This window comes from Prunus mume, linkage group LG5 (assembly GCF_029339155.1).
Source record: "Prunus mume cultivar Tortuosa linkage group LG5, ASM2933915v1, whole genome shotgun sequence".
NCBI lineage: Eukaryota > Viridiplantae > Streptophyta > Magnoliopsida > Rosales > Rosaceae > Prunus > Prunus mume.
Window position 1 is genome coordinate 5,039,647 of NC_142702.1, and position 13,345 is coordinate 5,052,991.

The 13,345-nt window shown below is 41.0% G+C and overlaps 1 protein-coding gene and 2 pseudogenes across 1 annotated transcript; 2 read left to right on the forward strand and 1 right to left on the reverse strand.

The window, feature by feature from the left end:
• The first annotated feature begins 1,573 nt into the window (after positions 1-1,573).
• Positions 1,574-2,628, forward strand: LOC148916708 (uncharacterized; annotated as a pseudogene).
• Positions 2,629-3,375: 747 nt separating this feature from the next.
• On the reverse strand, positions 3,376-5,008 carry LOC148916709 (uncharacterized; annotated as a pseudogene).
• A 1,854-nt stretch (positions 5,009-6,862) lies between these two features.
• LOC103330691 (LEAF RUST 10 DISEASE-RESISTANCE LOCUS RECEPTOR-LIKE PROTEIN KINASE-like 2.5) lies at positions 6,863-11,467 on the forward strand. The gene is made up of 3 exons (XM_008233293.3): positions 6,863-8,353; positions 9,872-9,901; positions 10,033-11,467. Exons 1-3 carry the CDS (start codon positions 7,408-7,410, stop codon positions 11,172-11,174), a joined length of 2,118 nt encoding a protein of 705 aa, XP_008231515.2. The 5' UTR covers positions 6,863-7,407; the 3' UTR covers positions 11,175-11,467.
• Positions 11,468-13,345: the final 1,878 nt, after the last annotated feature.

Genomic DNA, 13,345 nt, shown 5'->3' on the forward strand with positions numbered 1-13,345 from the left:
CTCATTGATGGCCAAGAAATGAAAGTTTTGGGCTGCTTGGGAGCCCCAAAACTCGAGCCCATTTCTTGAGCTCAATATGTGGATAAGTATAAATGAGAGAAAAAGGAAGCCCACTACTTTAGAAAGTTGACCCATCACCTTAATAAAAAATAGTCCATCACTTTGTGAAGTTGGCCCATTCCCTAGTAGACAAACCCATTACCTTAGGAAGGCCCAAATAAACAAGAAAAATATCTGAAAGTCTCCAGCACATGGCTGAAGACAAAACCATGACAAAAGGCCAAGGAATGACTCACATATGCAGGCTATTGGGAGGCTCCAGCACGTGACCAAAGGCAAACCTCAAGACAAACCATTCAAAAGACCAAAGGGTATTAGCGCGCGTAGGTTGCTAGGAGGAAAGGCATCTTTTAGACCAACGCTGCTATCTATTTCCTTGCGGAGGAAAGAAGGAGAAGTGATAACTAGAGATGGGAGGTTACCATTGGAAAGGCTGCGGGAAGACTTTTGAGCTCCCAAAAATCTTGTCTTTGTGTGTTTGGACATAGGGGGATTTCACAAAATAGGATGAATCAAAGGAAGGGAAGAGAAATGAAAGGGAAGACTTGACAAAATTGGAGAGAACCCATTAGGGTTTCTTGGGAAGAATGAGCTTCCAGCGGCTATAAAATGGGGGTATCCTCTACCTATTAGACACACATCTAGAGAGAGCAAGCTTCACCTCTCCTCCTTGGAACCCTTAAATTTCGAGCCCTATTCCTTCATCTCTTCCCATCTTATACTAATGCCTCATGACCCTTTCTTAAACTTTTCCATCTGTTTCTTATTTTATTAAGGTGTTTTTATTATTTATTAATTGTGAATTTATTAAATAAACTTTTGGATTAATTTAAACTTTTGAATTTATTTTAGGATTGTATCAGCGTTATTAATGGCACACATATTCCAACAATGGTAACGGAACATGTTATAAGCAACTATTATAATTGTCACACAATAATATCACAAAATGTATTAGCAGCTTGCAACTTTGATTTGGAGTTCATATATATTTTTAGTGGGTGGGAGAGTTTAGCTCATGATTCAAGAGTGCTAACAAGAAGAAATGTACTTAAAGTCCCACAAGGTATATGTAATTATTTTATTTTTAGTTTATATTAGGTCATACATTGGATACTATGGTATTGATTTTCTATACATTTAGTATGTGTATTTATTGATGATATTTTGGAAGATATAGATTAGTTTTTGTATAGGATAGGTTGTAGTCAACACTCTACCTAATTGGTGAGTTGTGATTACCACCTTTTTCTTGATTTAAGGTTTCCTTGTAATTAGTGTTGGCCTTTACAACTTAATTTGGGGGTAAAGTCTGTGGTGAGGGTAAAGCCTGTTGTCTGGTGGTTTCTTGCCCTCACTCAATCTCTCTATATATTTGTGTATTGTGTGATTCTCCTCATGATGAAATATACAAACATTCATTCAAAATCAACATGGAATCAGAGCAGGAACCTTAACCAGCCTGTCTCTGCATCTTTGCTTCTCATTTTCTACTTCCTTCGCTCTTCACTAAATGGCAGAAGAGAATCCTTTCAGTCAGGAGGCAGAGAGCTCTTCTGTTCTCTCTTCTTCAAATCCTTCTAAGATTGATGTCAACCCAAATCAACGTTTGAGTTCAGTGTTACTGAATGAATTCAATTACCTTCCTTGGTCAAGAGCTGTTACACTTGCTCTTGGTGGAAGATCAAAGCTTGGCTTCATTAATGGGAATATTGAAGCTCCTGATGTTTCTTCACCCAATTATGAATCCTGGCTGTGCAAAGACCAATTGGTTATGTCGTGGCTTCTCAACTCTATGGAGCGGAAAAATGCTGAAATTTTCAGCTTTTACGGGTCCTCTTTTCATCTATGAGAGGCTGTCAAAGAAATGTATGGCAATCAAAACAATTCTGCCCGTGTTTTTCAACTCAAGAAAGACATTGCAAGCCTTCAACAAGAGGGTAAGCCTTTTATCCAACTTCTTGGTAGCATGAAAAGCATGTGGAATGAGCTTGAGGTATATCGTCCACATACTACTAACGCAGTTGTGTTGCTGAAAAGATATGAAGAAGACAAGATCTTTCAGTTGTTGGCAAGTCTAAGTTCGGAGTATGAAGATCTCCGCAGCCACATCCTTATGAATTTAGATCTTCCATCCTTTGCAAATGTGTGCGCCACAATTCAACGAGAAGACATTTGTAAGAAGGTCATGAACATGGAGACCAAGGCAAATACATATGAGGCTAGGGCGTACATGTCCAACAACAAGCATGCTGAAGAAAGAGTGTACAAGGGCAAGAGGCCAGATTTGAAGTGTCATCATTGCAATTTCTACATCCAGAATTGAAGCCTAAGTTTGCAGCAGACACCAAGGGTGCTCAGAAACGTTCACAGAATTCAGGCTACAAGGCGAATCATGCAACTTCTTCTACTGATGGGCCTTCAAACTTCACCTCGAATCCTGTTTCACTCATCAACGAGTTTGCTGCCTATCTTCAGAAAAAGAATGGGGGTGATGAAAGTAAAGGAGTGACTAATTCTAGGAACGAGAACTCAATTGCCTTACTCGGAAAGTATTATAACAAATGACACCTTTATAACCTGGTGCATATCCAAGAAAAACACATTGAGCTGTGCGAGGTTGAAGCTTATGCTCAGTATAAGGTCTCAAATATGGATAAATTGCAGTGCCAAACACCTTAACATGTGTGATATCAGGAACCAAGCCAAAAAGTCTATAATAGGGAGACTGAAGATCCAAACCTTTACTAGGCATCCTATTAATCAAATACGCAGCATGAGCAACGACATGAAACCAAAATTGACTAGGAAGATGAGCAGCAGTCAAAAAAGTAATAGAGGTTTCAATAAGATGTCTATTCTTCCTCTCAGCTAAACCATTTTGCTGAGGAGTGTATGGACAGGATAATTGATGTTCAATGCCCTTAGAAGCCAAATAATCAGTGAACAACCTACTAGTAGCAAACTCCCCTCCCCCATCACTTTGCAAACACTTGACAGAAGCAGCAAACTGAGTAACAAGCATGGCATGAAACCTAAGAAAAGTAGCATAAACTTCTGATTTATTATAAAGTGGATACAACCACATATAGCCAGTACACTCATCAACAAAGATCACATAAAACCGAAAGCCATCAATAGATTTCATCCTAGAGGGACCCCACACATCACTATGAATTTTTTGAAATGGAATGGTAACTTTTACATGATCTGTAGGAAAAGGAAGTTTATGCATTTTGCCATGAAGACAATCAGAACACATGAAAAATTGAGAATCATCACAATAGGGAAGTTGAGCAGCTTTGAGCATATACTTCACCACTTCATTAGTTGGATGACCCAACCGTGATGCCACAAGGACGATTTAACCTGCTGACTAAGAAACGCAACTGACGGAGACACAAACCGCTGAGAATGTTGTATGGGAGAAGGTACAGAAACTGAAGATTGCAGAGACACTGGTATTGGATAAAGCCCATGGCTACTCTTGCCTTGGAGCAGAATTTTCTTGGTGAGCTTGTCCTATATATAAAATCCAGAAACATCAAAGATAATATTGCAATTGTTATCTTTACACAGTTGATGCACAGATAAGAGATTAGCCGTGAGATGTGGAACATGAAACACGGATGGAAAGTTAAAGAAGAAAGCTTAGCAGTTCCTAGATGACGGATTTGCAAACCTTCCCCATTGCCAACAGTCACATTCTCAGCAGAATCACAAGCAGCCACATTATTCAGGATGATCGAGAATAGAGACCATGTGATGTGTAGCACCACTGTTAGCTATCCATACTTGATCAGGATTGTAGGTAGTCTGAGCAGTCATTGCAGTCAAGGATGAAAAAGGAGATTGACCTTGAAATGCATAATTGGAGCGGTGGTAACAATCCAAAGCACCATGCCCCTTTTTACCACAAATTTGACACTCAATTATCATAGAAGAAGCAGTAGGATTATGAGAAGAATGGCGATGGTAACAATTAGCAGCAGTGTGCCCACGCTTACTGCAAATTTGACACTCTGGAACTGCAAATTTATTGGTAGAGAAACCATTGCAAAATCCAGCAGAGGAAGGACGGAATTGAGATGAACCAAATTTACCAGAACCAAAACCACCACGACCAGAATTGCTGTTGAAATTAGGACGAGGACTAGAAAACCGTGTGTTAGAGCCGGCATAGCCAACCGAACCTCGCACCGGTGTAGGAAGCAAGCCTTGACGGAAGAAGGACCATAGCTTGCGGACCTAGGAACAGATTGTGAATTCAGAGCGATTGAGAAGTAAACATTGCGAGAATGTGTCACAACCACGGCCTCGGCGGTTTGCTCGGTGACAAGAAGTTGAGCGCGGAAGTCTCGAGAGAAAGTGAAGTATCCCGAGCAATTAACACCGTTTTGATGATATCATATTCCTGCGGCAAACCGTTGAGAGCAGAGATGACAAAATCGTCATCAGAAATCTTCACACCAGCAGAATGCAATTGATCACGAATATGCTTCAAATGCAGAAGGAATCGTTCAATCGAGTCACCACCCTTCTGCGCTGTCTGCATTTCAGTCTTTAGGTGGTTGATACGTGCTCGAGAAACTGAAGCATAGCGATCTATAAGATTAAGCTAGGCCTCACGAGCAATGCGACTTCCAATGACATACTCAAGAGCTTCATCAGAGAGAGAAGCAATTAGCAGACTCAGGAGAGCTTTATCAGTACGCAGCTAGTCTTTGTAAGCAGCGGTGACTTCAAAGGTAACACCGTCCTCATCCAAAATCGCAAATTTCGGAGGAGCAAACACAGATCCATCAAGATATCCAAAGAGGTCGTAGCCTTGTAACATCGACTCAAGCTGATAGCTCCACTTCAGGTAGTTGTCATCCCTCAAGCGTATGGTAAGCATGCCGAGAAGACTCTCAATCTTGAGAGAAGAGGTAGACGAAGAAGACGCCATGAAATTGAAGAACTCACAAGCAAAGAATTTAGGGTTTGAGAAGAATTTGGGGAAAGAAAAAAAAATGGATTTGGGGAAAATCGTGTAGAGAACAAGAACAGAGAACAAGAATAGAGAGAGAATGAGGAGAAATCACGCAGCAGAGAAGAGAAAGAAGATCAGGATCGAGTCCTAGCGACTGATACCATGTTAACAGTATAAGGGAGAAGAATTGAGATTGAAGGAAGAAGATGAATATTGAAGAAGAACTCAGGGAAGAAGAGAAAATTTGCTTTCCTTGGTTTTCAATCGTATTCACAATTACAGAGAGATGTTGTTTTTATATCAGATGTTTAGCCGATAACTAATGCTTAACAAACTAACTAATTATAGCTGTGACATGTGAGCCATACGTGCCAACACTAACAAACTCTTAGCTAACTATTACTGTTATCAAATATTTCATGAACAATTGAGTATTTTATATTTTTAGGATTTATTATTATGCTTGAAAGATAATCATATATTTTTTTTGGTCGAATAAGAATTAGTATTTCAATTGAATTATACTGTATTATTTATAATATTTTTATATATTAAAATAATCTATCTCTTGAAAGGCTTATCCCACTGACCCTATGAGGTAACATTCTTGCATCTGCAACTATGACTATACAACTTTCTTCAAAAGCAGTGTAATGAATTTCCTGTTGAACCGAATAACGAATCATCCTCATTTTCATTTTCATCATTATCGGTGAATAAGAGCCTTTCCAGTGGACAAGCCTAGCCCGAGGTGGGGGAGAAAAAAAGGTGTTCCAATGGACAGCCCAAGCCCGGGAGGTATGGGACCCACAAACTGGCCGCCCAAGGCAACTTCGCTGAGGTCCAAAACGAGATCAGATCGCTTTCTGATCGCTATAGTACCCCGCTCTGATTTTTTTTTTCCTGTTGCCACGTGGCATCGTCTGGCTCTCCGATCCGATTTTTCCTCCAATCCAACGACACCAATTTTTTTGCAATAAAATACTGGAAAAAATTCAATTTTTTTAAAATTACCCAAAATTAATGAATTTTTTTCTATAAATACCAGCCTTTTTTTTAAAAAAATTTATCTAAAATTTGAAATTGAAAATTTTATCCGATTATGAGATATGAATAGTATTGACACGTAGGAACCCGAAAATCTTATCCAAATTATCCATTATTGAGGTAAAAAAAGTTGTGAATAAAACAAAAAATGAATAATCGCCTTAGCTAGCAATGGTTGAAACACAAAATTGATTTTGCGAAGAACCACTATTCACGTGAATAGTACGCTATATCTCACTACATTGAAGCGAAATGTGAGTTGCTCTAAAGGAGATCTTAAACCACTTTTCTAAACCCAAGAATAAGAACAAAACTTTGAATATGCGGAGAGATGCATAGCACAATAATAACAATGGGAATCAAGAATAATATTTTATTTTTTTCATTTCGACGAAGTTATTCAAAATTTTCTAGAATCCTAGCATGCCCCACAAAGGAGAATGACTGAACTCAATTCAAAGTTGAGCATATATTCACCAAAAATAAAAAAGGAAAAAGAAGAAGATAGTAACCGTAGCAATTACTGGAGATTGGACCATGCTTTGGTGGGGCCTTTGCGTTGAAAAAGGGGATCCAAAAAGTGGACTAGAAACAGATTTGCAGAATTTTATTAACACACGAGGGCAAGCCAGCTGTAGACCAATAGCCTCCTTAGTTTGCTGTAGCCTCCTTTGCGTGTAGACTCTGGCAGAGACTGTTGCCCCTTGTTGATTTCCAACATCATCATCATCTCTCATTTTCGACCTCACATTTATTTTCATGGATTCTTCTAACTTCAACACAAATAATAAGCAGAAAAATAAAAGTAAAAGCAAACAAAATTAGTAACAGTGAAACTGGAATGAAAGCAAACGCCTCCTCAAAGCAACAAGCATTTCCAAAATGGTAAGTTTGCCGTTGATGTTTGTTTATCTTTTGTCTCTCATCATCTTAATCGATATCATCTCTCTTCCTCAACCATCACTGGCCCTGTCCTCCTGTAACGGCGCATGCGCAACCCTCAACGACTGCGATGGTCAGCTCATCTGCATCAACCGCAAGTGCAACGACGACCCGGATGTTGGTACTCACATATGCAGTAAACCGCCGCCACCACCTCCCATGACCGCCGGAGGTTGCAATCCCTCGGAACTCTCCATTGCAATAACATATCATACCCTACATACACATGCTCCCCGCCAGTAACTTCATCCACCATATCCAAACTTGATATCGGCGAATTCAACAAAGGCGGGGATGGCGGAGGAGCAGCCGAGTGCGACGAGCAATACCATGAAAACACTGAGCGGATCGTCGCACTTTCCACTGGGTGGTATAATGGCGGGAAGATGTGCGGGAGGATGATAATAATTACGGCGGGCAATGGGAGGAGTGTGACGGCAAAAGTGGTGGACGAATGCGATTCGCGTGTGGGATGTGATGCAGAACATCCAGGCCAGCCGCCGTGTGAGAACAATGTTGTTGTAGCCTCTGAGGCTGTCTGGAAAGCATTGCAACTAGACGTACAAGGAGAGGGTGTTCAGGTCACTTGGTCCCTGCATAGCAACTGCAGCGAAGCTATTAACTGCGGTGGCATCGGAGGCCTCTCGTACCCGTTTTGGGGAGTAAACCGAGCTAGTTACTGTGGCCTTCCCGGGTTTGAGGTCGCATGCCTAGACAATGTCCCGGTGATCAACATGTCGAATATCAACTACAGAATTCTTAAAACCAACTCCAGTCGGGCTCCTCCTTCTGTTACAGTTGCTAGGCAGGACTATTGGAAAACAATCTGTCCTCCGAGTTTTGTTAACACCAGCATCAACTCGTCTATGTTTCATTATACTTCCTCTGGGTTTACAAACCTGACCTTATACTACGGGTGCAATACAAGTACAAGTAGAACAACTAACATTCCAGAGCTTACTTCTACTTCCCAAGTTTGCAGTAGAAGAAACAGCGGTAACATCACCGTTTCGTATGTCACGCCAAGTCCCCGAGTTGATCCAGTTGCTCCCGGGGCCTGTGAAAATCGGGTCATTGTTCCGGTTTCTACAACAGCTGCTGCAGCTCTAGAGGCCAACCGAACCGCTATCCAAGACGTGGTAGATGGGGGCTTTGAATTGGAATTGCAGATTCATACTGATCAATGCAACACTTGTATGCAATCAGGAGGGAAGTGTGGGCTTAACACTACTTCTGGTGGATTCAGTTGCTTTTGCCAGGATAATCGGGCCTATGCAATCAGATGTAATATTGCAAGAAATATTTCAAATCCACCACCACCCAGACCAAAAGGTATGTCTGTTCCTTCCCTTGTCATTCTATTATAAATTACAGACTATTAATTAGGAAGATGTTAGAAGTTTTTTGTGTCATTGAAATTCCAGGATTGGTGGCATCCACACTTTTTTTATTACATCGATCCGAGCTAGCTGATTAGGCTCATCTGATAAAACCCGGGTCCGAAATTGGGAACCACGTGCTATATAGTCCATGGTAATTAGAGCCAATTATCTGCAGAAACAGAAAAATAGAAACTGCTGAACCTCACAGATACAAGAAAAGAGATTGTTGTTGCTATGAATTTCAGCAATTGAACATCTAGGACAGAAAATTTTGTAAACCAATTGACCCGTAAGCCTTTAAGAGTGTTCATGTTTTTTGTCATTTTGATCCTTTGGTACGGACATCAAATTGGAAGTCTTGATGGTGCCAGTCAACACTTCGCAGTATCATATGCTCCAAGCAGCCTAAGAAATACACCTACCAGACATCCGTACAATCCCATCGACATCGGTACTTAAGATGCTAAAAACTTGAGTCCACCTTTGTTGACTTTGATCATTCTACTTGAGTTGTAGTCAGCTGGGGTCATAAATGGATATTATAAATAACTCAAACTTTTATCTAAATATTTCATCATCCCAAATTAAAAGCTAAAAAAATCAGGAGTTACACAAAAAACAGCTAGACCACAAAGGCATGGCAGCAACATGAGCTCCACCACCATTGAATTGAAGTCAATACCAGTGTAATATCTTTTCCTATTTGCTGCACTTGCATATTGAAACAAGAAAGCATAAAACCAAGTATTAAGTTTATAAAATTTACCAACTGGGAAACCCAAGAAACAAAGAAAATTGCACACCTAAATGCATACAGAAAGATTATTATTCAAACTGTGCACATCGAAGTACCAAGAAGCTGCAAGTAAATCCCTTTAAACCCACCTTTTTCAATGAGAGAGTGGCAGCATAAGCTGGAAGACGATGAAGAAAGGGAGAGCAGAGCAATAGCCAATAGGCATCACTACTTAATTGTGTTGATGCTATGTATTACACAAAAGACATCAGTGGTTTGAAGCAGCGAAGTTTGTAAAGATATAAGAATCATGTCATTTAAGTTTTCGTTGTCTATTGTCATAAGCAATGTTGTCGAATACCAAATTTTAGTAGTGCACTGAACCTCAACAGCCACCCACCGAGCTTACGATAAACCACAATCTTTAAGATGAAAAGTGAAAACATGTTTGATTAGTGTTCATTTTTTGTTTCAGAAAGATGGAAGCAAGTTTTCAAAATAATTGTGAAATTCTTTTAAAACAACTTTAAAAGGTTTTCAATTCTCATTCACTAATTCTGAAAATATATATAAATAAGCTTATCATGATAAATATCGCATGCTTTAATTTGGTTCGAACTGCTTTTTCTATTTGTCCAAAAAGAAAAGAAAAGAAAATGACTGATGCAGTTGAAGAAGCACATGATACACCATCCGAAGAACTCTTATGATTTAACCTTTTTTTCTGTGCAGGTTCAAATTCAAAGGCTAAATATGAAATAGGTGCGTATATATATGTTAAATTGCAAATACCAGAAGTTTTCTTTTTTGTTCAAAGAAATGCCAGAAGTTTCAATCTTTGCTTTCTTTCACAAATCAATGAAATGCATAACTTAAAGAATTTTTCAATATAGGCATTTCGGCTGGTGTTTCGGGCATCTTCATAGTCATTTTTTGCATTGTATGCATATCAAGGAAAAGAATATCAGGTTTCTTCAAGAAAGATATAGGGGATGAGTTTGATGTTGAGGCATTTATAAGGAACTATGGATCCCTTACTCCAAAACGGTATAGTTATGCAGATGTCAAGAAAATGACAGACTCATTCAAAGATAAAATAGGTAAAGGTGGATTTGGAACCGTGTACAAAGGCAGGCTGCCGGATGGCCTTGTCGTGGCTGTGAAAGTCCTAAGCGAGTCCAATGGTAATGCAGAAGACTTTATTAATGAAGTTGCTAGCATTGGTAGAACCTCCCATGTCAACATTGTCACTCTCTCTGGATTCTGTTATGAGAGGGACAAAAGAGCTTTGATTTATGAATTCATGCCCAATGGATCTTTAGATAAGTTCAGACATGAGCAAGGATCTGAAGCAAAATGTCCCTTGGAATGGAAAACACTATCTGAAATTGCTGTTGGCATTGCGCGAGGACTAGAATACTTACATCGTGGATGTAACACAAGAATTCTGCATTTAGACATCAAACCACAGAACATTCTTTTGGATAAAGATTTTTGCCCGAAAATTGCTGATTTCGGGCTTGCCAAACTATGCAAACCAAAGGAGAGTATTGTATCCATGATGGGGACAAGAGGAACTGCAGGGTACATTGCACCAGAAGTGTTTAGCCGGAACTTTGGAGGCGTATCTCACAAGTCTGATGTGTACAGCTACGGCATGTTGGTTCTTGAAATGGTTGGAGCCAGAAAGAATTTGGATTCGGAAGCGTCTCATACCAGTGAATTGTTTCCGCATTACGTTTATAAAGATCTAGAGCTAGACAATGATGAGAATGTTTTTGGGGCAATCACAGAGGAGGAAAAAGAAATAGCAAGAAAGATGGTAATAATAAGTATGTGGTGCATTCAGACAAGTCCTTCCGATCGGCCATCAATGGGCAAAGTAGTAGAGATGTTGGAAGGACCTCTTCATACATTGCAAATTGCACCCAACCCTTCCTTGTTTTCTCCTGCACAAGGCTCTATGATCACATCCCAACCAGCTGAAATAGATACTAAGACAATTTTGTCTCATGAGCAGATCACTGGTAATTAGGAAATTCTAGCTGAATTATTGTAACATAGTTCCGTTATCGTAAATCAGACAGTTTTCATTATCCAAGTAAACTATATATTCTATGGCCTAACTTGGTTTCCATTGGGCTCAGATTTTTTCCAAGTTTGCTTCCATCCAGTGGTTCTGTCTTCTCGATGTGGTGCTCTGTTTTGCCTAGTAGTGCCTGCTATGTTTTGTGTTCTGCACTTCAGTTGATGTTCTATATTTTTGTATATTCTTGTCTCCTGTCATTCTGAATGAAAATAAAACAAGCAAAGATTATTACTGTGAGTGTTGATGCTCAAAATGGTTAGGCCAAGATTGAGTCCAACTTAGTGATGAGGTGTGATGGATTATGAATGAAGGTGAGGACCTTAAGTATGTGTGTGAAGACTTGGGCAAGCGATAAATGTAAAGAAGACAAGATATACGTGGTTCACCCTTAATGAATGAGCTACGTCCACGGAGAAGTATGTTCTCATTATAATAGTGTATGATTACATTTGTACATGGGGTTGGACCCGAATATAAAGATGACAAGTGAGATGCCCAAGCCAGGGATTTAGAAGAGAGTCCCCGGCCCTAGGGCCTAGCTCTGAGGCTCGGATCCTCTTCTAAGTGGAGAGAGGAAGTCCCCTTTTCACATGGATACTACTCCCTATTTATAGGAGGTGAGAGTGGGAGGTTTGTGTAGATTTCCGATGTGGGACTTTGTGCAAGTCGCTGTGGTGGTGACACGTGTCTTCCTTGGTGCTAGTTGTTTTGAGGCTGGATATGCTCGGTTGATTATGGTGTAAACAGTAGTCCCCCAAGTTCGCGGTCAAGAAGTAACTTCTGGGTTGGGAACTTGTTAGGTTTTTGTGTAATCGTGACCGAGTATTCCAGGTTCAGTGGGAGCCGTAGGGCAGTCCCTAGTCCCCAAGTTGGCAAGCTAGAAGTTGCGTTAACACTTGAAAGATATAATAAAAGCTGTGTGAGCCTTGGACCATTGGTAGTGGGTACTGGACTTTTGGAAAGGAGGCCGGGACTGAGCTCTGTGGGGTTGAACTTCGCTAGAGGCCGTGGCTTTGAAGTTTTGGCAAGGGGGGCCTTGTGGAGCAAAATTTTGAAGAGCAAGGAGCTGGGCCATTGGAGTATACTTAGGTTCCTGACAAAGACTTGAGATGAAAAAGGCTGGGCCTTAATAGAGATTTCGGCAAAATTCCCCTTGGAGCTGGGCTTTGGCAAGGGACCCAAGTGGTTTAGGCTTAAACGATTTGCAAGGGCTAGGCCCTAGGTGGGTTTCGGCAAGGAGGCCAAGACATTCTCAACCCCACCCTTTTTTTATTTTTTATTTTTATTTTTTTTTTCAGAGGGAGAAGAAATGCCTGGGGCCTTTGTTGGAGTGGACCTTCGGCAAGTAGGCTAAGTCATGGTTTCGGGCTTAGCCTTAGTTGGGCTTTCGGCAGGGAGCTGGGTCCATGGGGCCTTGGCTAAGGCTAAAGTGGGTCTGGACCAAATGAGGCCCTGGGTTTGAGAAGCTGGGAGCATTTTGGAGCTGGGCTAGTTTGAATTGTGGTGAGCCATGCAAAGTCTTTCTTCTTCTTTTTCTTTTTTTCTTTTTTTTTTTTTGAGAATTGTGAGCCTCTCAATTTTCACGCTCCTTGCCGCTCGGGCAAGGAGGCCAAGACTCGCATGGTCCTTGGGAAAAGGGTCGGCCTTTTTTTCCTGATAGCTTGAGGCTGGGTGAGCTAAGATTTTTGAAAGCTAGTCCTCAAGCATGCCTTGAGTTTGGAAGAGTGTCGGGAGGCAAGGGGCTAGGCCCTTTTGTTTCGCAAATAGCCGGTCCAGATTTTGGACCTAGGCAAGGCCCTCTTTGTTTGCAGATCCTTTCGGCAAGGTCTTGTCGACTTTGGAAGTACTAGCGCAAGGTCGAGCTGCGTTTTGGGGTTTCGGTCTGGCACCCGAGTCTTCCGTCGTCTGCACGACCCTTGCCGAACGGCTAGGTTTGAATGAAACTGTTGTAGTTTCGTGATGGCCTTGGTGATTATCAAGAAAGTTGGTGGGCCTTTTCCGGCTGGCAAGAGACTTAGGCAACCGAGCTGGAGAGCTTGGGCAAAAACCGTAGTGCAGGTCTGCGGGTGAGTGGTTTCAAGCTTGGCTGCAAGTGAGAAACGGGTCCTTGGAGGTGG

Coding starts and splice junctions, on each gene's coding strand:
- LOC103330691 (XM_008233293.3), top strand. CDS start 7,408: ATGTGCGGGAGGATGATAATAATTACGGCGGGCAATGGGAGGAGTGTG. Junction 8,354..9,871: donor ACCACCACCCAGACCAAAAG/GTATGTCTGTTC, acceptor TTTTCTGTGCAG/GTTCAAATTCAAAGGCTAAA. Junction 9,902..10,032: donor AAAGGCTAAATATGAAATAG/GTGCGTATATAT, acceptor TTTTCAATATAG/GCATTTCGGCTGGTGTTTCG.